This window comes from Tachysurus fulvidraco, chromosome 19 (assembly GCF_022655615.1).
Source record: "Tachysurus fulvidraco isolate hzauxx_2018 chromosome 19, HZAU_PFXX_2.0, whole genome shotgun sequence".
NCBI classification, from domain to species: domain Eukaryota; kingdom Metazoa; phylum Chordata; class Actinopteri; order Siluriformes; family Bagridae; genus Tachysurus; species Tachysurus fulvidraco.
Window position 1 is genome coordinate 16563041 of NC_062536.1, and position 27500 is coordinate 16590540.

The 27500-nt window shown below is 40.2% G+C and overlaps 2 protein-coding genes across 11 annotated transcripts in view; one reads left to right on the top strand and one right to left on the bottom strand.

The window, feature by feature from the left end:
* Nucleotides 1–27500, top strand: part of erc1b (ELKS/RAB6-interacting/CAST family member 1b) — a 198666-nt gene that overhangs the window by 14815 nt on the left and 156351 nt on the right. For 6 of the 10 annotated variants that reach the window (XM_047803716.1, XM_047803718.1, XM_027151398.2 and 3 more), the window contains exons 3-7: nucleotides 15970–16389; nucleotides 17740–17814; nucleotides 19796–19951; nucleotides 22123–22215; nucleotides 25547–25714. In XM_047803716.1, coding sequence (XP_047659672.1) covers nucleotides 15970–16389; nucleotides 17740–17814; nucleotides 19796–19951; nucleotides 22123–22215; nucleotides 25547–25714 — 912 coding nt within the window. The remainder of the gene's footprint in view (nucleotides 1–15969; nucleotides 16390–17739; nucleotides 17815–19795; nucleotides 19952–22122; nucleotides 22216–25546; nucleotides 25715–27500) is intronic. The other 4 variants (XM_047803719.1, XM_027151402.2, XM_027151403.2 and 1 more) reach the window with 1 other exon arrangement.
* On the bottom strand, nucleotides 6699–10242 carry LOC113645675 (proline-rich extensin-like protein EPR1). The gene is made up of 7 exons (XM_047803721.1): nucleotides 9688–10242; nucleotides 8965–9321; nucleotides 8552–8827; nucleotides 7972–8226; nucleotides 7555–7689; nucleotides 7232–7324; nucleotides 6699–6967 (listed from the first exon to the last, which is right to left on the bottom strand). Exons 1-7 carry the CDS (start codon nucleotides 9688–9690, stop codon nucleotides 6743–6745), a joined length of 1344 nt encoding a protein of 447 aa, XP_047659677.1. The 5' UTR covers nucleotides 9691–10242; the 3' UTR covers nucleotides 6699–6742.

The window sequence follows — 27500 nt, forward strand, 5'->3', positions numbered from 1 at the left end:
TTGTTTATAAGACAGAAAAATTGTTGTGTTGGATAAAAGAAATCACAAACATACAGTCCTCTGATCAAACGACTTTCCTGTTTCTGGTCCATCTCTATGGCACGGTTGCTGCTGAGGTGTTTTTCTGAACACTTGGTAAAGACGAGAGCTTAAATACAGCAGGACAGGTCTGTCCACTTCCTTTCCCACTTCTCAAATCCCTGCTGGTCATGCAGATGGTCCCTCTGACAAACTCGATTAAGATTAAGCCCCTGGGATTGGCTCAAAGCTTCCTCTCCATCAGCAGGAGTCCCGCCCACTTTCACAGTCTCTACTAGTAGAGGAGCCTATTCGTGACAAACAATTATTTTTTTATTAAAAGACCAGGTAGGGGGTGGTAATGTGTAGAGAAAGGAAGTGAAATGGTGTGTGTGTGTGTGTGTGTGTGTGTGTGTGTGTGTGTGTGTGTAAGGGAGGGTACCAAGTAAAATATATTTTTGTCTTTTACAGTTTACATTTTTTTGTTCTTCTCTCAAGCCTTTAACACAAAGGCCATCACACTGTCTGTCTGTCTCTATCTGTCTGTCTGTCTGTCTGTCTGTCTCTATCTATCTAGCTATCTAGCTATCTATCTAAAATGATTCCTCTTGTCTCATCCAGTCTATGGACTCCTGTGTGTAAATGTTATAGTTTAATCCAGAAGCGCTTGAAGCTGCGCTTGCTTTGGCATTTAATGTTGATTGATTATCTTGGAAAGCCTTTATGCACTCTCAGCTTGGACATTTTTTTTCCGCCCCACCCTAAAAAATCCCTGGAATGTCTGTGGAATCCTGTTTGAACTTATTCCAGCTTCCTTAGAGCTGGGTTTCTCTACACAGTCACGCCGTGTCAAATAATCTCTTAATCGTGGCTCGAGTGAACGGATTGAATTGTATTTTAATAATCTGTTAAATTGAACAATAGTAGCCATGTGGGGGTGTGGGGGTCATGATGCACTCCTAGTGAAAGAATCAGATGTGTGAGAAAACACAGGTCATGTTACATGGTTCTAATCAGTCAGAAAATATTTGTGCTTAGATAGAGTGTGGATTTGGCATCAGAGTAACATTTACAGGAAAGTTGACCTCAGTGAAATTGCCTCGGTGTTTGATCGCCAGATATTCGGAGGGAATGTAGAACATGCACATTACTTAATATAAAAAAAAGTCTTTTCAGTAATAACTTGTGGTGATGTTTTGCAGATAGTCCTGTTTTTTTGTGCTTCTCATTGTTATGGTAACATAAACACTAAATGCTGGTAAACCCCATACACGCATAGCTGGGGGGGGGCATGGTGGCTTAGTGGTTAGCACGTTTGCCTCACACCTCCAGGGTTGGGGGTTTGATTCCCGCCTCCGCCTTGTGTGTGTGGAGTTTGCATGTTCTCCCTGTGCCTCGGGGGGGTACTCCGGTTTCCTCCCCCGGTCCAAAGACATGCATGGTAGGTTGATTGCCATCTCTGGAAAATTGTCCGTAGTGTATGTGTGTGTGAGTGAATGAGAGTGTGTGTGTGTGTGTGTGTGCCCTGCGATGGGTTGGCACTCCGTCCAGGGTGTATCCTGCCTCGATGCCCGATGACGCCTGAGAGAGGCACAGGCTCCCCGTCACCCGAGAAGTTTGGATAAGCGGTGAAAATGAATGAATGAATGTGAGCGTTTACACTTTTTTTATTCAAATATAATTTTGTATGGTATTTAAGATCTTGTGTGGTTGTACGTTCATGTGAGAACTAACGTAAATTTGTTCTGCTTAATAATTATAATAATAATAACAAACAATGGTTTATTTTCAATTTAGAATATAGTTTCCATATATTCATTCATTCATTCATTTTCTACCGCTTATTATATATATAATTATTTTTTTCCCCTCTAATCTATATCAAAAATATTATCATGCTAGTTCAGTAGATTGAGAGTACCATCGAGAATATTTAGCGAAAAGCAGCTGTTTGTATTTAAATTTTTTTATTTTATTTCTATTAGTGAAAGAATATAAAAAAAGAACGTGACCCAACGCAAGCCCATAAATTAAAACCAGTGATTCACGTCTGACAAAAGAAAAGGTTTCCTGTGACCAGTCATAAGAGTTAATGCTCACTTATAATAATAATAATAATAATAATAATAATAATATAATTAAAAAGTGTTCGCGGGATTGAAGTGAGTCAAAATATCTTTGACTTCTGCTTTTCAGGCTTTACCTTCAGCGATCATTTTCTGCTCTCAGATCTCGGTGCTGTTGACCTGTTTTGTGGGTGTAACTAAATGCAAATAAGATGTGTTTTTATCATGCATTGCGTCTTACAGGTGGTCAACATACACACCCAAATATAACCGAAGACGGTTATATTTTCAGAAACCAGTCTAATTTCCAACATAATTGTTTTGTTTGTTTTGGCTTACACAATGATTTTCACACAGCTTTACTAAAAGATTGATGGATGTGTGTGAAAATCCATTTAGTTTCTGATGACGTGGCTGTCTCGGCTCATCGTGGCATGGAAAGGCGAGAGCTCGACTGCAGCGTGTGCTGCTTTAGGTGAAAGGTGACTGCGGCTCTCAGAGGATGATGTTGCAAACACACCAGAAGCTCAACTGAAACGCAGACATGATCATGAAAGTCGCTTCTCGTGTCATGTTGATATTAATAGAAGCTTCAGTTTTGCTTAATGTGCAGCTCTGCATGCATTCTGGGGATGAACAGACTTTTTACAGCACTAAGACAACTGCTATTTCTGACAGAAATAATATTCAATAAAATATTTATTCGAACCCTAAACCGAATAGTATACACTGTACTGGGGCTGGGTAGTACGACAATATCAATATTCTGATAAATATGTTGTTGAAATCTCTTGGAGAATGATACATTTTCATAATCACACACTTTTACACAGTACCGCAGGTTCAGCAGTAGTTTGTTGGGAGTCTCAAAATGTTAGACTTGCTTTTTTGCTTTAGGAAATCACAAACATTAATCTCAATTAATTAAAGGTGGGGTCTCCGTTGTTTGAAAGCCAATGTTGACCTTTGAAATCACCAAAACAAACATGACCCTAACCCAAATGGGTCCCACCCCTGTATCGATAGCTCCGCCCACACATACATACGTAACCCAGGTAACTAATGGAAAGAAATGTGTTTTTATCATAGCTGAAGGGAAGAACAATACGATTGCAGATAAACAAACAAGCAAAAATGCCACACAAGCATAATCATGTAAAGGACAAAGGCATATATTAGTTCTGTGTAACAAAGCAAAACCAACGTTACTCACCTATCGAGAAGGAAAAACCTGTGAATATGTGGCCAACTTCCCGACTCAGATTTCTGAAGCATTTCTCAAACAACGGAGACCCCACCTTTAAGACATTTAATTTTTTTCCTTCAGGAGCTCTGTAACAAACAAAAAGGATCAAATAATTTATGTTGGATGTAGGAGGTCAATGCTGTACGTTGGTCTAACTTCTTTAACAACGTTTGCCAAATAACATCCACATCCTCCTTCCTCCTTCCTCCTCCTCCTCCTCCTCCTCTCTTAATCTGATGATCCTCTCTGAAATCTTAATAATCTTGATGAGTTTGTTCATCTAAAGTCTCTTTATTGTTCTGTGTATATTTGTAAGGCTTGGCTGTTAGTAGCATTATTTACCAGTGCTTGGACCTGCAAATAGTCCAGCACTGCTAGATACTTCATTAGTTTTTGTGCAACAGTTTCGATTGTTGATGCTTCAGTCATGATGATTCATTTATGAAGTCTGTATTATATAGTTGGAAAGTTTTCCTTATAGACCCAGAAATCATCTGTTTGCACGTAACTATACAGGACCTTAAGCAGAATACATTGCCAGTATAAAGGCTTTTGAAACCTTGCACTCATCTTATCATTGTGCTGCTGTTGTTGACCTTACAGCGTATCTTCATACAGCTGTTCACACAAATATAATTAATAATCTGCTAATGATTTATTCTTGATATCGATCAAGGTCTGTGTAACCGACTTCCCATGAAGAAAGGATTCGTTGATGCTTTTGTCTGCCTTACAGGTCCTGTGGTTAAAAAAGGTCTAAACAAAACAAAATCCATAAACGTCCGTTTGTTTGTTTAAGCACGACTGTGTATGTCGTTTCATGTTAAAGTGTTAACACGTTCAGAGTGTGACGTGCAACGGCGCACAGCGGAAGCGTCTCCTACTCTACTGACACGTGTAACATACTTGTGTAGGAGAGTGCTGAAGATTATAAAAGCTTTGAGTTTAAAGTATCTCTGTTTGGTTACAACAAGACTCCCTTAACCACCCACTCTTCTGCCCTTGACAAGGTTTATTTAGGTTCCCGTTATAGCTACGGGTCTTGAGTGTCTCTGGTTGAAATTTCCGGTGAATTCCTTCACTCTCCTTTGCCTCCTGCTTAGGAGCCTTGTGGTTTGGCATTCCTTAAACACATTTCATGTGTGGGTGCTGGCCTGGCACAATCCTGTCTGTCCATAAAAAAAAGAGAAATTCAGAGAATAAAGGAGAACAGGGGGAGAAAGAGAGCTGCTACTTTATTTACTACTTATAAATAATTAAAATAATTTAATTCAAGACACATGATTTTAATAATGTTTTTATAACACGAACATTAATTATTTTGGCAAAACCACTAACGAATTGTTTGTCACTCCTGAAAAATCTCATAGGTGTTCAACTGGAGAAATTATTTAAATTGTTTTTCATCTCCCATCAAACCTCAGAGTAAGCCATTGCGGTCTGCGAATGTGGGCGGAGTCATCCTGGACGAGGCGTTCACTTTGTATTGTAGTGTTGATGTGCAGCGATGTTTCAGTCTTTGTGGATGAGTTGTAAATATTGGCCTGATCTCGTTTTCCTAAAGCTGCTTCTTCAGTTACAAAATATTTGTGTATGTGGTAACATGTTATTTTCTATGTTTGGGAATGTCTTCCTTACGTCCGTATCAGACGTGGGAATACCGACCTCTCGTTTTTCTCATTTCCAAAACCTGTCAACATTTCCCATGTCCGATTCCGTCACGAGATCACAGCATCATCCGGCAGTAATGAGGAAGAATCAGCGTCCAGCAGTGTGTCAGGAGGGTTTGAGGAAGGCAGGGGGCCTCCATCTGTTCTTTAGTTAAATGTCATCCTCTGGAGCCCTGAAGAGAGACAGAAAAGAGGAAATGGAGGGAGAGCCTGAGGAGGGGTGGAGCTGGGACAGACGCACAGGGAAGAGGGAAAGAGAGAGATGCACCGAAGAGAGATGGAGTGATGACATAACCGAGCAAAAAGTAGCGAAAGTGCAGAGAGCGAGTGAAATAGATTTTGAAAAGAGAGTGTCGAGGTCGTGCAAGCCCACACTTGTACAGAATGTTTTTTTCCCTTCACAGCAGGAGAAGGAGCAAAAGGAGTGCATGTTCTTATATCATATCTCACTATAATATTAAAAGCTTCGATTGGCTCGAGAGCTGGAACTCTGGGTCCAGCAGGACATTTTCAGGATGCACTGATAATCCTCCCAAATTTCTCTCCTTTTTTTTGTTAAGATGCTGATATCAGAGATCATTTCAAAAGATATCAAAAGGTTTTTTGAGCGCTTTAACAGGATGGCTCATGATTCTCAGTGTGGCAGCTGCATTATGCAAGTCACTCCTCTTCTATTTAGAAAGAAAAAAAAAACGATGGATGCACAGATGTATGATGCTTTGGGTCTGAACTTATGGAGAAAATTACAACCAAAAGAAAAAAACCAAGACCAATAAGCCGCTCGGGTCAGCCGATAACGGCACGTAGCCGATATTTAAAATGTTTTTTTATTTATATTTTAACAGCAAAAGTTAATTTATAGATTTCTAAATCCATTCTATTTCATGTTTTGTACATTATTGGATCCATCATTTTTTGCAGGTTTCAGCCCATATTACGTTATCAAAGGTTCTGAATCTTGACTCTTGAGTATCAGAAATCAGAATTGTGCCATCTCTAATTTATTAACCTGTTTGAAATGTCGTCTTGTTGAAGGTGACTCCTCAATGTGTGGTGGTGATTAACGATTAAGGATTCTGTAATTATAACGGTTGTCTTAATTAACAAAGCATGTGAAATAAGAACATTTCATAAGATTTGTGTGTTGACCTCAGGTTAGCCCAGAGGAAAATAAACCCAGTTACTTCCAGACTGACTGTAACCAGTCAGCAATGAGCTTGTGATGTTCAATAAAGTCTGAGACTTTCTGCTTTGAGTTAACGTCCATGTGATTCTGAATTTGCAGACGAGTTTTTAGTTTTCAGGACAGATAGGAGTCAGACTGGTGACAGCTGATTGATGCAGCAGACATGTTCTTTTTTTTTAAACCTATAAAACTTACCGCACACCAAGAAATAGAATCTCACGTGTGTTCCGACTCTCACGTGTGTTCTGTGTGAGTCTCTGATCCGTTTACTGTTACAAACATGATCTGTATTTATGTCTATATATGTTTACTCAGTTATGGTAAATACTAATCATCAGTTACTTCAGTTACTACAGATACTTCATAACTGAGGTTTTAATGATGTTCAGGTATTAATTACTAAATTGTATTTTAGAGCTGATTATTTTACAGCACTTTTACTGCTGCTGCTGCTGTGTGAGGCATTTACACCAACATTTATTTACTGTGATTGAAAACTCGGACCATTTGTGTGACATTTAGAAGATGTACCTTTATTTATTCTTATTATTGTTCTTTATGTCCATTTCCAGAACAACTTCGAGCCTTTGTTATGATTCTGCCACTTGCTTCTGTTCCAGTCACGTCTCATCTTCTCCTCTGCTCGTTCTGTTTTTGTTTTGTTCAGAGTAACGTTCAGCCGGTCCGCTCCCACAATCTTCCCGTTCATCTCCCTGATAGCCGTTCTGGCTTCAGCTTCAGAGAAATATTTGATGTATCCGTACCCTTTTGCCTTTATAAGCTGTACCGGGAGATACAGAGAGCAAACAATGAGCATTACACACTAAAATATATATAAACAGAACATCTACGCTGTCTTAGTATCAGGGAAGTGTGATTGAACTTCTTATCTATCTGTACTGATAAAAGTCATTTCAGAGAGGAGCAGCTACACAAAATATAGTGTATGGAAAAAAACACGTGTCTCCTAAAAGAGAGAGTAAGAGGAAGTGAACACAGTGTATTCGGAAAGGAAGAAACCGGAGGGATTAGTACTGTAGTTAACCTTAATTCTGATGATATTCCCAAAAGGGCGGAACTCCTTATAGAGGCGCTGCTCATCAATGGAGTCCAAACCTCTAATGAACAGTTCAACTCCCTGCAGAAAGGAGGGCAAAGATCAGATAACATCCAGTGTGTTAAATAAGTCAAACAAGAAGCTCATAATGTGAGAAATAAAACAAAAATAAACAGAAAATCACAAAGCATCATGTAAATGTGAGTAAAGTGTGCCTCTAGCTTCATGATAATCAGATCACATGTCCATATATAGACACAAAGGCACATCCTCTCAGGTCTGTGATCAACAGACAGACTTTAATACCGTACCTTTGTGTTTGGTGTGTCGTAGGTGGGTTTGTGTTTGTGTGGAAACACGTTCTCTGGTCGATACCTGGCTGCTCCTCCCAGAGGCCCGTTGATCATAACGTCTCGCCCACCGCCATTGGGGTCCTGATTTGTAATCTGTAGGAAATACAAGTTAAATTGTGAATCTCCTAGAAATAGTTTAGGTGTGAAATGTCTGGAGTTAATACGTGAAAACACCATTATAAGAACCTTAAGCATTTTTACTGTAGTGCTTTTTTATTTACATTTACATTTACATTTACGGCATTTAGCAGACACCCTTATCCAGAGTGACTTACAACTGAGCAACTGAGGGTTAAGGGCCTTGCTCAGGGGCCCAGTAGTGGCAGCTTGGTGGACCTGGGGTTCAAACCCATGACCTTCTGATCAGTTTCTTACCAGTGTGCCCGTCCTTTTGGGCAGAATTTGCTGGTGGTTCTGAGGATGCTGGGGAGATGGGAGGAAGCATTGTTCTCCAACAGTCTCCACTGTTGGGGGTTGGGGGCAGAATTCGGGTGGCAGGATTTGATAGTACACAGGGTTGTACACAGGGTTGTACTCGGGGGAGTACACGGGACGGATGTTGACAGGGACATCTTCAAAGACAGGTGTATATGCGACAGGCACATGGAGCACTGTTTCTTCAGGCTGGGACTAAAAGAAGAAACAGAGTTGGCTTTTAGAAAAAAAAGATTGTTTCAGAAAAACAAAGAGAAATGAACAGGTTTATACTGAGGCTTACTGATTAAATTAATGACATTTGTCTTCAGAAACAGACCTGAATGTATTACTTATTACACTGTACCTTCCACTTCTGTGTTAAATCATGGATTTTAGACCATTTTATTGGATCCTGATGATCAAAATGACTAGCTTCATGATAATCAGATCACATTAGCGACACGTCCCCATGTCCATATATGGACACTAAGCCACGTCCTCTCAGGTTTGCGATCTGCAGACGGATTTAATACTGTACCGTTGTGTTTGCAGTATCTGTCTGCACAGGTTCTGGATGAGACATGTTCTCAGGGGGAGACGCCATTTCAGGGGGAGACGCCGTTTCAGGAGGAGATTCAGTTTCAGGGGAAGATGCGGTTTCAGGTGGAGACTCAGTTTTAGGGGGAGACACGTGTTGGGGTACAGACACGTTCTCGGGTGGAAACACGTTCTCTGGTCGAAACATGGCTGCTCCTCCCAGAAGCTCATTGATCATAACGTCTTGCCCACCGTCATTGGGGTCCTGATTTGTAATCTGTAGGAAATACAAGTTGGTGTTAAATTGTGAATCTCCTAGAAATAGTTTGTGTTAAATATCTGGAGTTAATATGTGCAAAAACACCATTATAAGAAACTTAAGCATTTTTACTGTAGTGCTTTTTTATTTCTTACCAGTGTGCCCGTCCTTTTGGGCAGAATTTGCTGGTGGTTCTGAGGATGCTGGGGAGATGGGAGGAAGCATTCTTCTCCAACAGTCTCCACTGTTGGGGGTTGGGGGCAGAATTCGGGTGGCAGGATTTGGAAGTACACGGGGCTGATCTTGGGGTAGTACACTGGGTTGAACTCCGGGTTGTACACGGGGTAGTACATGGCCGTGTACTCAGGGTTGAACTCGGGGTTGTATACAGGGTAGTACATGGGGTTGTACATGGCCGTGTTCTCGGGGGAGTACACGGGACAGATGTTGACAGGGACATCTTCAAAGACAGGTGTATATGCGACATGGAGCACTGTTTCTTCAGGCTGGGACTAAAAGAAGAAACAGAGTTGGCTTTTAGAAAAAAAAGATTGTTTCAGAAAAACAAAGAGAAATGAACAGGTTTATACTGAGGCTTACTGATTAAATTAATGACATTTGTCTTCAGAAACAGACCTGAATATATTACTTATTACACTGTACCTTCCACTTCTGTGTTAAATCATCATGTCTAAGGCTTTAGTGCTCCCTAAGACTATAAGCTACTTGTTTTACAATTTAATATGAAATTAATATAAATGTAAGTGAATATTAAACTATACAAACTTAATATTAAAATAGACAGTAGGAAAACTCCAATAAAAGGGATCCTGATGATCAAATTTACTAATCAACAAAGTCATAATCAGGAAACTTACCATTTTCCAAACTTGATGGTGTGATGTTCCTCGTGTGAAAAGTAATATTTCTAAAAATAATGTGCGGTGTGTAAAAAGTTTGGTGTGTGTTGTGTGAAAATGAAGTGTGTTGTGTGAAAAGTTTGGTGTGTGTTGTGTGAAAAGAAAGTATTCTGTGTAAATTGTGAATATTAAAGGTCTCTCACTAAGTAATCGCTCGCTGGATGACGTTCTCTCACTGTGATTGAATTCGAATGGCAACAATTTAAATGTAAATGGAGACAAACTCTCATTCTGTTCCGGAACATCTATGACACGCTCACAGGAGCCTACACAAGCCTACAGCATCCTTCAGTGTTATACACTACACCACTAATATATGAAACCATGTTTACCTTCTAAACCACAACACAACATGACAATCATTTTATTCTACACAAAATGTCCTGACTAGTATTTTAATATATGAGCGTCTCAGCCCCAAGAGACCTCGCTTTAATGTTTGTGCTAAAATATATTCACACTGGTATCTTCATGCTTTAATCACAGTCTATATATCTGTGTAAATCTCAGGATGATCTGATTTCTAACAACAACAATGTGAATCTATCAAATGAAGTGAAGTTATGTTTCTTTCCTCTTTATGCTGCTTTTTTTGTCTTTGTCATATTGACATTACTACAGTCAGCTATCAGGAGAGGAAAGATCAGCTCAGCCACCACTTTCACTCCGACACTTTCACAACAAACACTTTATCTTATTTTACTTTAGAAAAGATTTATTAATCTGTTCTACTTTATATTATTTTGTTGTATTTTATATTTAAATCCCTTTTATTTGTCCCTATTCTATAGGATTATATCTTTTATAAACAGCAGCTGACTGCATGTGGTTCCCTGTATGATTGTGGGGAAAAGTATGTCTTATTAAAGGAAATAAATAGACACGTTTTCTAACCCAAGATGGCGGCGCTGCATCAGCACGCAGCGGCCCATAGATATCTACACGTATATATCTATGTGTAGATATCTATGGCAGCGGCCACTCCGGATTCAATATGCTGCTATTTACGTGTTTGACCTTTTTATTAGTGTTTTTTTTAGCCCGATTATTACTAGTACATGGACACCAGAGACAGTGGTGTTTGTTGACACAGACACGTGTCACAGTTCCGGACGCCTCCATTCAGCACGATGGTTGTGTGTGTGTTTACATCAACACACAATGGAGTCTGTGCTGGTTTCTAGTTACTGCTCATCACTAGTGGACTTTGTGACTGTTAGATGACACCATTTAATTTAGCAGGTGAATTCACCACTGTTTACATGATCACTAATCTAATAACAGTGCTAATGCTAAAGAGGCTCTATGTCATGGGTTAACTCTATGGGGCTATTAACGATCTGCACAATCTTTACCCCAACGGACTGTTCATCATCGCCGGAGATTTCAATCATGCAAATCTCAAGTCAGTGCTCCCTAAATTACACCAGTATGTAGACTTTATAACGAGAGAAAACACGCTGGAGCTTGTATACGAAAATATTCACGGAGTGCGGAGCCCCGCCCCCTGGCATACGAAGCCCCGCCCATGTCACGCGGAGCCCCGCCCCACCTCGGGTACTCAGACCTTGAAATTGATTTTATAATTTTTTTCCCTTAAAAAAAAAAACAAAAACAAAAAACTGTAGAATTCTAATGTCCACCCATTCTTGCTTCTTGCTGCATAACCTGTCTAAAATAAACAGAAAATACTGGCAGAAGGACAGATTTTAAATAACCTACATGTCATTTTATTTTAATAACACTTTCTTTATGGTGATCCTCACCTCAGTCTCATAACCTGCTCATATCACCCACAGTCTCTTCCTCTTTTGGACTGATGTCTTCTACAGGTGCAATTTACACCCGAGATTGTACACTCACTCTGTCACACACACATACACTCTCTCTCTCTCTCTCTCTCTCTCTCTTTCTCTCTCTCTCTCTCACACACACACACACACACACACACACACCAAACAAGCCCAAACTCATGCCATGCCACTATCAATTCATGCAGCTTCTATTTTGAGCATTACTTAAGGATATTCTCTCTCTCTTTCTCTCTCTCTCTCTCTCTCTCTCTCTCTCTCTCTCTCTCTCTCTCTCTCTCTCTCTCTCTCTCTCTATCTCTCTTTAATACACACACACTCACACACACCTCTCAGTATTACCACTTCTTAACCTGCCACATCTCTTCTGCCTCATCACGATGACGATGCTGCACTCCCTAACTCCCAAAACCATCACCCTGCAACTCTGACACTGAAGCTGTTCTCGTTCTCTCTCTTTGTCTCTCTCTCTGTCTCTGTCTCTCTCTCTCTGTCTCTCTCTCTCTGTCTCACTCACTCACTCACACACACGCACACACACGCGCACACACAGACACACAAACAAATGGTGAGTCAGGTTAAGGACCGTTTGTATGTAGACTCTGTCCTTTAAAAAAAAATCTTTATATCCATCTGAACTTCTTTGCTGTCTTACTCTTTTCTTCTGACTCACAACCTCCTCCTTCCTCTCCCACTTTCTCTCATTCACTGTCCTACTTTCTTCCTCTTGAGCAGTCATGCTTCTTCAGGTTGTCTCGGGGAATGGCATTACTCGTCTCTAAGGCACTGTGATTGTCGTGTCTCACAGAGACAATGTTATTTTCTGTGATGTGGGTGTTCCCAATGCTGTAAACGATGCCTTCTTTGTTCCTCAATCCTTCATCCTTGACCCGGAAATTTCCTAAACATATTTAATTAGCCATAGGATCATTAGATACTTAAGGTATTAGATAATCAGATAAAACAACAATAGGCACATTAATAAAATAAGAAGCAAAATGTACAATTAACCTTCTTGGAGTCATATTATTTTTTGTAGACTAAAGCAGTGCCAATTGTGTTTCCCTTAATATGTTTTGTTCATCATGTCATAATCACTTCAGTAAACATGGATGCATTTTTGGTTAAATACTTTTTGGTTAAATACTATTATACTTTATTCCTCCTGCCCTTATTTTCCGTGCCTGCATCTTTTGCTTACATCAGAGAGAAAATCTAAAAGTTGAGAGGGGAAAAAAACCCAAGGAGGCACAACAGAAGAAATAAGAAGCAATCCGTTAAAATTTTAGGACTAGACTAATTATATGTGGAGAGGACAGAGGAGGGTGTGTATACTTAAAGACATACCATGATCATTTATGTTAGTGTCTAGGCATGTCTGTTGTATGATGGAGTAGAGACAGCATGTGTGTGGGAAGACAGAATTGCTGAGACGTTTGTGTAAAAAGCCTGAAAATACCTTATTTTTGTAGTTTATTTAGTTTGAGTAAAATTAGAGAAAGTTTTTGTTTAGTTATGCTTTTGATCAAAACCTTTAAAGTATGGATGGTGTGACCTCTAGGACCCCATAGAACCAAATAACCTTTAATGTGCATCATTAAATATATAGTATGGAGACTGTTAAGGTCGGGGGTTATATTTTGTTTTTAACATGTTTTCACTGAGTAACAGATTAAGTACATTTAATCACCAGTTTCTATCACTTTCTCAAGATCCATAGCATCAAAGTGTCCTCACACACCACCGTGTTTGCTGTGTCATGTGAAAAGAACAGGATGTGCACCAAGATGATGTTTTGGTGCAGCTCTGACCTGTCCCCTAGTGGACTGGTAATTGTTTTGCATGCACATGAGGTACGCAGGTGAGCGTGCTCAGTACCGTCTTACTCATCAAACATAAGCATTTAAAAGATGTTGAGTATTGTAGTGTGTTATTTATTGCCATACTGGGCAGTTTATAACAGTGCGAGAAGGTTGTGAGTGCGTTTACATATGAATTTGTACACGATACGCTTGAATGTCTTTGAAATGAGCGTCCAGGTTCATGTGATTCAAATGTTGAACATCGTGACTCATAACATGTTTCATAACCTACAGAGAAGTAAGTAAGCCGTGCCCAGCCTTGTTCTGCTCTTCTCACAAAGCCTCTCTCTCTCTGTCTCTCTCTCTCGCACACACACACGCGCGCACACACACACACACACACACACAAACACACACACACACACTTTCAGACACAATATCAGAGATGAGGGATTCACACCTGATGCTGTGACAGAGAGGAAATGTATAGAAGTCTGACTGGCAAATCTTTCTCTCTCTCTCTCTCTCTCTCTCTCTCTCTCTCTCTCTCTCTCTCTCTCTCTCTCTCTCTCTCCTTCACTCTCTAATTTTTTAGGCTTATTTTGTTGATCCTCTCTTTTTTTTCTTCTTCTCAGTTACTGTCTCTGACACCACACTGACACCACACACACACACAAACACACACAAACACACACACACACACACATACTTTCAGACACAGTATCAGAGATGAGGGATTCACTCCTGATGCTATGTCAGAGAGGCAATGTATAGAAGTCTGACTGGCAAATCTCTCTCTCTCTCTCTCTCTCTCTCTCTCTCTCTCTCTCTCTCTCTCTCTCTCTCTCTCTCTCTCTCTCTTTCACTCTAATTTTTTAGGCTTATTTTGTTGATCCTTTATCTTTTTTTTTCTTCTCGGTTACTGTCTCTGTGACACACACACACACACACACACACACACACACACACACACACACACACACACACACACACACACACACACACACACAGATAAGAGTAGCAGGGTGAGACGCATGAATAATGCAGATTCCATTCTCCATGGTGCCACTAAAGAAGCACAGAGAACTGGAGTTAATAGTTACAGTCAGTATAGCTATACCTCTCTCTCTCTGTCTGTCTGTCTGTCTGTCTGTAATTTTCTAGGCTTATTCTGTTGATCCTCCTCTCTCCTTTTCTCCCCCCACCGGTTGTTGTCGGTGTATTTCTTCTGTCTAAGGTCCTTGGAGCTGCCGTTATGATCAGAAATAGGACAGAAATGCTTTGCGTCGTGACTCAACGTCTCCGATTCTATGCATCAATGAGCATAAATCATCCTGTGACACACTGTCTTCTGTTTTTGCTTCTCTCAGTCTGTTTATCCTTCCTGATGGCAAGCCTTCTGTTTCTTCTTAATCTTCCCACTGGTCAACACTTGTTTTCATTTACACTGTGGGTTTAATTTCATTGGGTTCATTCCTTTCTCTTGTATATTTCATGTAAAGTGAAAGACGCTTCGGGGTCAGGTGATTTAGGCTGAACGAAAGAAAAGAACAGACGGAGGGAGACGACCTGAGTGCCGGATGGAGCTTATCTCCTGTTTGGTAGCCATTATGTTGTGGAAGACCTGATGTCACCATGGTGATGCCAGCTGGTGCTTTCGCATGTCACTTTCAGTTCCCCTCCATTTGCGGCTCTGCTCTGTGACACGAGTCAAAGTTTACGGCTCAGGTCTAACGCTCGACGACGATGATTATCTCACTAAGTTCCAAAGTGGACCAGATAGTTTGTGGTGTTATAAGAGTCTTTCTCTCTGTGTTATGAGTGCATGTACACTTCAACTTTATTACTTAGAATTAAATAATAAACAAAACGAACCGTATTTCTCTTATTTCTAATTAAATTTTGACCTAAAATGTTCAGTGTTTGAACATTAACTCAAGAAGCAAACAAGTACAGAATTATTATTTATTACTTTATATCACTGACTTTGTGCCTTTCCAGCAATAAAAAGTCATTTTGTTTCTCCAGGCACTTTATTGTGTGCGTGTGTGTGTGTGTGCGTGCGTGTGCGTGCATGTGTGTGTGCATGAGAAAACCTTTCTCTTTATCTTATCTGCTGTTGCCTAGCAATGAAATGGCCCATGGCATGGCAGGGACAGAAGCCACTATGTACTGTAGAGAAGCCTCTGTGTCACATGGTTTGAAGCCTCATGACTAAGGTCTTTATTTATGTATTTTTATTTTTTTAATCTTACAGCCTGTTATTTTGAATGCTTAGCGCACTGTACACTCGTTATCATCAACACAAAACTGGGAGGTTCTGTTTGTTAGAGACACAAAAAACAACTTAATATACTTTTACATACAGTGTCAGTTATTTTTTGGAATATTCTAACACATGCTGTAAGTCCTGAGATGACACCGGGTAGAGCTGTGACACATTAAAGCATATGTAAAATGTAGGACAAATCCTGATGTGGATTGTTTTGTCTCAAGGGAAAGTCGGCCTCAACCACACAAGTGTGGACTAGTTGTGAGTTGTGTAATGCCCCGTGTTAGTTCTGTTGTGTGTAGTGTCTGTGAGTGAAACTTTTATAATGAACATTTTCTCTGTGTGTGTCTCTCAGCATCTCCAAATGACCATCCAGGCTCTCCAGGACGAGCTGCGCATCCAGCGCGACCTCAACCAGCTCTTCCAGCAGGACTGCAGCGGGACGCGGCTGGGCGAACCGTTCTCCGCCGAGCTCACTGAGGAGAACTTCCACCGGCTGCACAGTGAACATGAAAGGCAAGCCAAAGAGCTGTTTCTCCTGAGGAAAACTCTGGAGGAGATGGAGCTGCGCATCGACACGCAGAAACAGACGCTCAACGCTCGGGACGAGTCCATCAAGAAACTGCTGGAGATGCTGCAAAGCAAAGGTCTGTCAGCTAAAGTCAGCGAGGAGGAGCACGAGCGCACTCGGCGCCTCGCCGAGGCCGAGATGCACATCCACCATCTGGAAAGCCTGCTGGAGCAGAGGGACAAGGAGACGAGCGCACTCAGGGAGGTGAGACACTAAACAAACATTAGCATCACATTAGCATAAACACAGCATGACCGTTATTGTTACAATTCTCTCACTTTGTTCAGTTTGACTGTTTTATGCCAGTCTTTGAACAGTGTTAGACAGACTGAAGGCATTGAACATTAGTTTCTATAGAGACTGGAGAGATGGAGGAGGACAGTGATGAAAAGAGTTGACATGTTGCCATGTGCACAAAATTTGTTAATTCAGTTCCGGACAGGTTTGTCAGATTCACTGGTGCAAATTCCTGCTGAGCCTTAAAACTATTGTGTGTTTGATAGTTTTTTTTTATTATTATTATTATTATTATTATTATTATTATTATTATTATTATTATTATTATTATTTCAGGTTATAAAATATTGCTACCGAATCAAATAACTTCATCTACAGTATCCTGTGTTGTACCCTAATGGCCAGTCTACAGCACAATTCATGTGGTCATCCCTTCTACATTCTTGTATCTGTCTTCCCGCTTTATTTTTTGGAAAGCTCTACATAATTGGCTGGAGTTTTTTATCCTGTGTCATCTTAATGCTGATTTTGCAGCAGCTCCTGAAACCACTGGGAAACTGCTTCCATTAACCTAAACCAGCAGCTCCTCATGTCTGAACACATCTTTTCTTCACTCTTCTACAGAGAGCAAACTTTTATTCTACACTACAGATGTTTGAGAACACTGACACCCCGTGGTGAAAAACAGAACTACAGGCTCATGTAACATTTAAGTCCTGACCACGTACCACAGAATGAATAAGAATAAACCTTTAGTCATGCAAAGGTATAATAAGATTGTTTTTTTTAAACACTTAACAAAACTAAAATAAATAAAAATGTATTATTTTGTTAAAAAAATCTTTTAGTCCTGAAGAATTTATTTATATATGTATATATGAATTAAACTCTGAATTGTTCGTGGTGTATTAATGCTAAACAAAATACAGCTTTTCACACTATCAGGAAAATGCAGAAAAAGAGTAGCTGTTTTAAAAAATAAATCTGGTATGAGAATTGTAAAAGTGTTAAAGTGTAAAAGCGAATGAATGAATGCCCATTTTCTCCTGGTTGCTGTGTGTTTGGATTAGCATTAGCTGTATGTGTTTGTGTGAAACCGTGTATGTGGTCTCGATGATAAAATACGCTTTAACGGATTGTTTAAAAAGCAGAGAGGTAAAAAAGTGTTTCTCAAACACAGCACTCGTTTTATTGTTAGCATGAGTGTTAGGATGATGTGTAAAGATGAAGCTAATGTCAGTGGAGGAAAGCATTGTGTTCACGAGACTCTTCCTTTTTTTGATGCATGTTTCTTCATCCTGTCTGATTTTTCCTCAGGATCTCCATCGACGCTACGACGGAGCACCTGATTCTGCCAAGACCAAAGCCCTACAGACTGTCATCGAGATGAAGGCAAGTGTGTGCGTCTGTCTGTCTGTGTGCATCTGTCTGACTGTCTGTGTGCATCTGTCTGTCTGTCTGTGTGCGTCTGTCTGTCTGTCTGTGTGCGTCTGTCTGTCTGTGTGCGTCTGTCTGTCTGTCTGTGTGCGTCTGTCTGACTGTGTCTGTCTGTGTGCGTCTGTCTGACTGTCTGTGTGCGTCTGTCTGTCTGTCTGTGTGCGTCTGTCTGTCTGTCTGTCTGTGTGCGTCTGTCTGTCTGTCTGTCTGTGTGCGTCTGTCTGTCTGTCTGTGTGCATCTGTCTGTCTGTCTGTCTGTGTGCATCTGTCTGTCTGTCTGTCTGTGTGCATCTGTCTGTCTGTCTGTCTGTGTGCGTCTGTCTGTCTGACTGTCTGTGTGCGTCTGTCTGACTGTCTGTGTGTGTCTGTCTGTCTGTCTGTGTGCGTCTGTCTGTCTGTCTGTGTGCGTCTGTCTGTCTGTCTGTCTGTCTGTGTGCATCTGTCTGTCTGTCTGTCTGTCTGTGTGCATCTGTCTGTCTGTCTGTGTGCGTCTGTCTGTCTGTCTGTCTGTCTGTGTGCGTCTGTCTGTCTGTCTGTCTGTGTGCATCTGTCTGACTGTCTGTGTGCGTCTGTCTGTCTGTCTGTGTGCGTCTGTCTGTCTGTGTGCGTCTGTCTGTCTGTCTGTGTGCGTCTGTCTGTCTGTCTGTCTGTGTGCGTCTGTCTGTGTGCGTCTGTCTGTCTGTCTGTCTGTGTGCGTCTGTCTGTCTGTCTGTCTGTGTGCGTCTGTCTGTCTGTCTGTCTGTGTGCATCTGTCTGTCTGTCTGTGTGCATCTGTCTGTCTGTCTGTGTGCGTCTGTCTGTCTGTCTGTGTGTGTCTGTCTGACTGTCTGTCTGTGTGCGTCTGTCTGACTGTCTGTCTGTGTGCGTCTGTCTGTCTGTATGTGTGCGTCTGTCTGTCTGTATGTGTGCGTCTGTCTCTGTCTGTCTGTCTGTCTGTGTGCGTCTGTGTGCGTCTGTCTGTCTGTCTGTCTGTGTGCGTCTGTCTGTCTGTCTGTCTGTGTGCGTCTGTCTGTGTGCGTCTGTCTGTCTGTCTGTTTGTGTGCGTCTGTCTGTCTGTATGTGTGCATCTGTCTCTCTACGCGTGCGTCTGTCTGTCTGTTTGTCTGTCTGTGTGCGTCTGTCTGTCTGTGTGCGTCTGTCTGTCTGTGTGCGTCTGTCTGTCTGTCTGTCTGTCTGTGTGCGTCTGTCTGTATGTGTGCGTCTGTCTCTCTACGTGTGCGTCTGTCTGTCTTTGTGCGTCTGTCTGTCTGTATGTGTGCGTCTGTCTCTCTACGTGTGCGTCTGTCTGTCTGTGTGCGTCTGTCTGTCTGTCTGTCTGTGTGCGTCTGTATGTGTGCGTCTGTCTGTATGTGTGCGTCTGTCTGTCTGTATGTGTACATCTGTCTCTCTACGTGTGCGTGCGTCTGTCTGTCTGTGTGCGTCTGTCTGTCTTTGTTTGTGTGTGATTCTGTGTGTCATCATCCTTAATTTTTTCCTGAATGCAAGTTAAATTTGGTCAGACAGATTTTGACTCCAATAGGAAAAATCCACCCTTATATACTTGCATTTTAATTATTATAAAGAAATGTATGTTTTTAAATGTCTTTTATCGAGCCTGATCTAGTTCAGTTCTGATTAACACTTTTCTATATTACCCACAATGATATTCAGTGACCTATTGGGAAAAGAGAGCGATGCAGCAGCGCTTTAGTCTGTTCAGAAAAAAATCTCATCTGTACACACTGTTCAAACAGATCCGCTTCATGCTAATAACATCATCATCTCGTAGAACGTTTACTAGCTAAGCCGAGTCATTAGGTATGCTACGCTAGCACAGCTGGATTATTTGCAACCTAAACACTGTTTAAGTCTCTCTCTCTCTCTCTCTCTCTCTCTCTCTCTCTCTCTCTCTCTCTCTCTCTCTCTCTGTCTCTCTCTCTCTCTCTCCCCTCTGCAGGATTCTAAGATCAGTTCTCTAGAGCGCAGTCTAAGGGATGTGGAGGAGGAGGTGCAGATGCTGAAATCCAACGGAGCTCTAAGCACAGAGGAGAGAGAGGAGGAGATGAAGCAGATGGAGGTTTATCGCAGCCACTCCAAATTCATGAAGAATAAGGTAAAGCCCCAATGCCTATGCTTCAAAGGACAAACCAGTCCTTAACACACAATCGCAATATTTCAGGACTGTCAACACTTCGCACTCTTTTTCTCACATCACTCAGACTTTATTTTATGATTGCTGTCTTTCACTGCTAACGGTTTGAACTAACACTCCGGCTCTCAGAAGGGAGGCGTGTGATCTACAGCCATGGGACTTTTTTATATTATTACTATTTTACAGTGTTAATAACTTGCCATCTGTGGAGACACATTATAGTAGTTATTAGGGCTGGGCGATATGGCCGAAAACTGTATCACGATATCAGTGTTTCATATCGGTCGATATCGATAATTATTGATATTTTATGACCCATTTAAAATAAGAACCAGGAGAAAAATATATTACATTCAAACATTTTTATTTTAAACTGAACCTTCCTCTGATCATAATCCCCTCAGTCATTAAGACAGAAATGTCAACAACCAGGAAAACTCATATTACATTACATTTACATTTACATCATTTAGCAGACGCCCTTATCCAGAACGACTTGCATTTTATCTCATTTTTATACAAGTGAGCAATTGAGGTTTAATAGCCTTGCTCAGGGGCCCAGCAGTGACAGCTTGGTGGACGTAGGAATTGAACTCACAACCTTCCGATTGGTCATATAATTAAAATGTAAACATAAGTCTAAAGTCACAATGAACATTTAACACTTATCTCTTAACATTTAAGATGCAAAATGAAAGAAAATGTAAGAAATGCAATAAAATAGGGCAAAGTGTTAAATATAAATATAGAGAAACCTGAGAATTTTGTGCAAGTTTAGTCTGTAGTCTGGTGACTACGGTCAGACTTATAATATCCAAAAACCTGCCGTACTGGCGAGCTGACTTTTCCTCTTTTATTTACCATTTCCTCGCTCGCTGCGGCTCATTTTCTGCTCATCAGTCGCCGGTTACTGAAAAGGAATCCAGCAGACCAGCACGAGACAACAATATGGCACAACCAAACATGATACCGTTACATGATTGGCTGTTAGCATGTCACTCCCTACGTTGCTAGGTTATTAGAGAGTGAGTGCCTTTGTTAATGCAACCAAACTTGCTTCGCAGCCTCTGTTTTCTTCCGACGAAGAATAAAAGATATCGAAAGTTTTATCAAACACATTTTTTATTCATATCGATCATGTGTCTATCGCGATACATATCGTTATCGTTTTATCGCTCAGCCCTAGTAGTTATACAGTATTGTTTGGTCATTTGCCTCGAATTGGTTCTCAATTTCCGAGCAGATAATGCCTGAGAGCAGATAATGCCTGGATTTCTAAGAAATCTCAGAAAAGTGCTGTTTATGTAACTCAGGCTATTTCACTTTTACTGATTTGGGCTTTGTGTGCTTAAAGTAAGAGGAAATATTAATGATTAGTGAATATAGCACACTTACCTGATACCCAGCATCGGAAATGGACCGTCGAAAAAAAGGGATCGAATAACAGAGAGAAACAGAATAAATAAATTTGATTTGGTTCTGGAACAAATCGAAAAAAAAGGGAAAAGAGCTTCTTTAGAATTTGACATTTTTACACATAAAGACACTTTTTCTTGTTTGGATTCATTTTTATTGTGTTTATATATAATAGAGTTGCAGTTTAAATGATTTGGTGTGTAAAAGCTGTGGTTTTGTATAAGCCATGCTTTTAGCTGTATATCTTATATTAAAAATATAAAAAGAATAAATAAAAATTAATATCGATGTCCTTTGATACTCAAGATGCAGTCATATTGTTCCATCTTTGTGGGATAGATGTCAAATAAATGGCTAAAGAGATCTCGCTGGCATGTTTTAGAATAGGCCGCCGATCTTTTTGAGAGTCCCGGATCGAACATTTACTTACCGTGTGCTGATTTTGAGCTGATTCACTGCTGTTTAATATCCGTATGCTATCAATTTCTTGGTGCTTTCAAATTAATTGAATTGAGCTTTTTAACAAGCGATTCCTTTATTTTTAGTGCACTCAGACTAAACAGCGCCTCCTTTTTCCTGCATGGTCCGAATGCTGATCGGTCGGCACACGCTGCTCACGTTAAGACCTTGAACCGGTGACCTGCATGTTAACTGGTCACACGCAGAGTGAACGCTGCGTCACTTTAGAAATGCTGTGTCGCTGGTTGTCCTGACAGGTAGAGCAGCTGAAGGAGGAGCTGATTCAGAGCGAGGCCCAGGCCGAGGAGCTGAGAAACCGAACAGCTGATCTGCAGCTGGAGCTCTCTGCAGTAAGACACACAGAGAGGCAGCTTAGAACACACACTGCCCTGCTTTCCTCACCACAGAGAGAACAGCACACTCCTTAGTCCTCATAGAAATGCACCATCACCTCCCTTTGCATTAGTTATAGGGCCGCCACCCCCCACCCCAACTGCACAAAGCACTGGAAGCTTTTAAAAAGATTTTGATTGACACATTTTAAAGCTTTTAGCTTGATTTGTGAATGTTCCATAAAAGGAAATGTATCTATAAGCAGCAAAATTAATAAAACATTTTTATAGGAGGATTTATTATAGGAGAACAGAGGTCTATTTTTTTTTATTCTTTACGCTTTTACCACCTTCTCCATGACCGTTCCACTCGTCTGTTAAAATAGCGAACCCAAGTCCTTTTGGTTCTCTTTTCTTGTGTTAGAATGTGCAGAGGAAAAACATCCACCGTTTGGATTGTTAAACATTTAGACTATATGATTCATGAGTTTAAACCAGTTTAAGTAGGTAAAAATATTTAATATTTAAAGAATGACCGTTTCTTTAAGCCAAATTTATCACTGCTACTTGAAACGAAGTCAGAGGTGAAGCAGAGGAGAACAAATGATAACAGATAGACACAGAGTGAGCAGTGAGAGCAGTGGGTATAATAAGTTTGGTGGATGGAAACGGATTAAAAATTCCCTGCACCTTTATCAGTGGTTATCTCTGGACACAATAGCCGGATCTGGGCAGAGGAGAGGCGGTGACGTGGGCTAAACGAGTGAGTCATAGGTTTTCTCTCGTTCTCCCTGTGATCAGGAAAGCAGGGCTTCGCCCGCTGCTGTGCTGAAAGCTCGGAAGCCTCGGTAGACTCCTTGGCACTGTATTTTTTATTTTATTTTTCTGTCCTGTTTTCCACCCTGGTTCCCATAACAGGGCTCAGAACACTAATATCCCACCAGATCAACACTAGTTCCCTTTTGCTTCTCTGTTATCCGTCAGCGTTTTTCCTCTTTTTCTTCTTTCTGCCTTCCTTCTTCTTGTGTGCTGCTACAATTTGTCTACTTTTCCTCCCCAGGGTGACTGCAGTTAGTGCCTCTGCTAACCTGCTGCTCTACCATGCATGTTAAATTCAGTTAAGACGTGTGTGTGTGTGCGCACACGTCTCTACATATGTATGTGTTATACTGTATACACACACATTAACCACTTATTTGCATAGTATCTCTGTATCTGATGTACTCTTTCCCCACAGACCTTTGTATGTGATGATCAGCAGGTATTTGATATCAGTTTGACATTTTAAGCACTGAACCGTGGGGCTAAACGTGTTCTACGTCCGCGAGATAATCTAAATACCTTTCTCTAGTAATAATATCTCAATTTAAAACGCATCGTGCTCCAATCTGTTCATTTCAATAAGCACATATGATGTTTTTAACTTTATTTGGATCGTCCACCACGGACACTATACGGGGTGTCACGATCAGTGCTTCACATTAAAGGCAACAATCATAATTCGATTATCATACAAAAAAAAAAGGAAGGAGAACGAGCACGTAAAAAACGTGTAAACAGGCCAGAGAGTTAACTTGACTGTGACTCCGATACCATGGGCGTAAAATTTCATTTAACAGTAGGGGTGGACAATAAATATAAAATTTCTCATGAGCAATTTTTGTAGGGGGACACACACAATAGTCAAATTGTCAAAATGTAGTCAAAATGTCCCCACAGTGAAAAACTTTGCTTTTATCATTATAATTGTAGCATGGAGACTGCGTCATTATGGTTATTTTGACAATTTTTCTCAGGTTCAAATTTTCCATTTTTCTGTCATTTTATCTAGTCACTGCAAGGGCAAGTTTATTTATACTGTAGCACATTTCATACACAATGGTAATTCAAAGTGCTTTGCATAAAGAAAGTAAAACTATCATAAAAAATAATCACAACGATAAAAACAAGGAATAAATTTTATTTAAAATTAATTAAGACACTTAAGAACAGAATAGAAACTGATTATACAAAAAAATACAGTGGGGTCAGTTCGGACATAGCACAGTGCTAATTTCGTAAATGCACAGCTAAACAATATGCTAATTGTGGCCGTTAATGTTAAGTTAACATTATGCCAAGTCGTCCGAAATAAAACATGCATGGGAAACGGCTTTGGGGTGTTAGTTACAGTGCACTATGGAACAAACAAGTAAACGAGCTAACGTTAACTAGATAAGTAATATTTTAATCGCTAATATAGCAGATTCATCGAAAATTACATCGGTAATCAGCATTTTTGCCGCAACTAATTTATGAATGAGTCTGCATCAATTACATTAAAGAGAATCGCTTTATTTAAAGTGAATAAAATCCCCTACTTAATGGAGTTTAACATTGACTGAGCCGCAGCCACACACCTGACTCGTGTGTGCAGAGTAGGTGAGATGTACTGGGAAAGCAGACAGTGGGTCAAACCACTGTGAGGAAGGGGAGGGGGGACTGTTTCTAAATGCAATTTTTGCAGGGTTTTTTCTACTTACACAATTATTTAAGTATACATACATATATTTTTCATAATAGTGTGCGATTTTTTTTAAAAATAATTGGGGGGGGGGGGGGAATCCTCGGATGGGGGGCATGACCACCCCCCCACACCCCGGGATTTACGCCCATGTCCGATACTTATAAAATCTTTGTCTATGTCATTCTCGGTTCTTAATAATACACTTTGTTTATTCTACAGTTTATGAAATCTTTGTTTTAATATTAGAAGCGGTTCCATGTGGAAGCCTGAGATTTACAGCCCCACTAGATACCAGACTGCCATCAACTTGCCTTTAAACCAGCATGCCAACTTATTCTAAACAACATGTTAAGTCTTTACACTTTTTAATAAAATACCCGTACCGATTATCCACCGTGGAGACGTTACAAGGGGTCGATTAATCGACAGGTCGATTATTCAATCAATAAGTTGGATTAAGTGCGACTTATGAATAAGAACACGGCAATGAATAGAAATAAATTGTTTTTTAGTTTTATTAAAAGGGAAATCCTTTTTTCCCCTCTATGTCTGAACTACTGATAATTCTAGGGTGAAGACTAACGAGTTTCTTCTCGAAAAATCGTTGCTCGTGCTCAAAGAACAGTGTAAAACACTCTGAAAGCATCTTCTGCCTTTTCTCACATACATGGAGATGTTCACGAAGGTCGAATGATATCGTCGTGATTGACAGGGGAGAAATAAATCCACACGGTTTGTCTGCTTGTGTTCGGAGTTACACCGACTGTACAGTGTGTGAGGGAGAGAATTAGGGCAACTAGATATACATGGAACTTGAGCTCACTAGCTATCTGTGTTGTGCAGATTGACCAGGTGAAGCAGGACCTGTCCAGGAAGGACACTGAACTTCTGGGCCTGCAGACCAAACTGGAGACACTAAACAACCAGTTCTCAGACAGCAAGCAGCACATTGACGTCCTTAAAGAGTCTCTAACTGCCAAAGAACAGCGAGCTGCTATTCTACAAACAGAGGTAACACACATGCACTTACACATGTATTACTGCACCAGTGAAGTTTATTTCCTTTTATCTCTGTAAGGATTAATATAATAAAGTAACATTTCAGTGTTACATGGTTTTATTATGTTATTATTATTATGTTACTCCACTTGTACCTCAGCAGCTTGCCAGGGATTACAGTGTAGAATGTATTAGTCAGTGACTCGTGCATTTTAATGTTTTGCAGTTGCGTTTAATGTTGTTGAACTTTCTGTAAGTTAGTTCATGTTCTAACCTACTCTAATTCCTTCATCTCTCTCTCTCTCTCTCTCTATATATATATATATATATATATATATATATATATATACTATATGATATTTTTTATTATATTTTTATTGATATTTATATATATTTTTATTGATATATATATATATATATATATATATATATCTATATATATATATATATTTATGGTTATTGCTATCTATATATGATATATTTTATTATATTTTTATTGATCTAGATAAAAAAAAAAAATAATATATAAAAAGATAATTATATACTAATATAATAAATATATTTATATTTTTTTAATGATATATATATTATATATTATATCTCTATTTCTATATATTTATGGATATTTATATATATATATGATATATAATTATATTAATTTCTTTTTATTGCAAGATCACTCTATACACAACTCTATATCTCTCTACTATTAGCTCTACTATTCAATCCCACTCTCTCTTTCTCTCTCTTTCTCTCTCTTTCTCTCTCTTTCTCTCTCTGTCTCTCTCTCTCTCTCTCTCTCTCTCTCTCTCTCTCTCTCTCTCTCCCTCTCTCCCTTTTTCTTGCTCTCTCTCTCTCATTTTCTCTCTCTCTCTCTTTTGCTCTCTCTCTCTTGCTCTCTTTTATTCTCTCTCTCTCTCTCTCTCTCTCTCTCTCTCTCTCTCTCTCTCTCTCTCTCTTTCTGGTTCTTGCTCTCTCTCTTGCTCTCTTTTATTCTCTTTTTCTTGCTCTCGCTCCCCCCCCTCTCTCTACACCTCTCACTCTCTCTACTCCCTCTCTCTCTCTTTTTTTCATGCTCTCTCTCTCTCTCTCTCTCTCTCTCTCTCTCTCTCTCTATCTCTCTCTCTTTGTGGCTCTTTCTCTCTCTCTCTTGCTCTCTCATTCTCTTTTTCTTGCATTTTCTCTCTCTCTTTCTTGCACGCTCACTCTCTACACCTCTCTCTCTCTCTCTCTCTCTCTCTCTCTTACTCTCTCTTGCTTTCTCTCACTCTCTTTTTCTTGCTCACCCTCTCTCTCTCTCTCTCTCTCTCTCTCTCTCTCTCTCTCTCTCTCTCTCTCTCTCTCTCTCTCTCTCTTTCTGTCTACACACTCTCTCTCTCTCTGAGAAGATTGGGTGGGTAAATAGAGACCAAAACCGAGAGCACTTTTAACCAAGCTGTTAAATAAATACCTCCTAAAAGCTTCACCACATGGATGGTGTTTTTAAACTCGTTCATTACTAGGCTTAAGTCGTGTTAAGTGCCTGCTATACAAGTCCCTGTGTATTGGCTGTTGCTATAGAAACAAAGTCATATTAGTACGATCACATTCATATAAAGCTGTCATTCATGCCATAGCCTCAGCTTCCCATGATGATAGACCAAAATATCTCACAGTTTCTGTCCAGTCAGGTTCAGGCTTGTTGAATCCTCTATTCTGATTGGTCAGAAGGTGTATCACTCCCTGTAGCTTGACTGGTCTCACCATGTCTCAGGGGTTGGGGTTAGAAAGAGATTGATGAATCTCTCAGTCCAGGAGA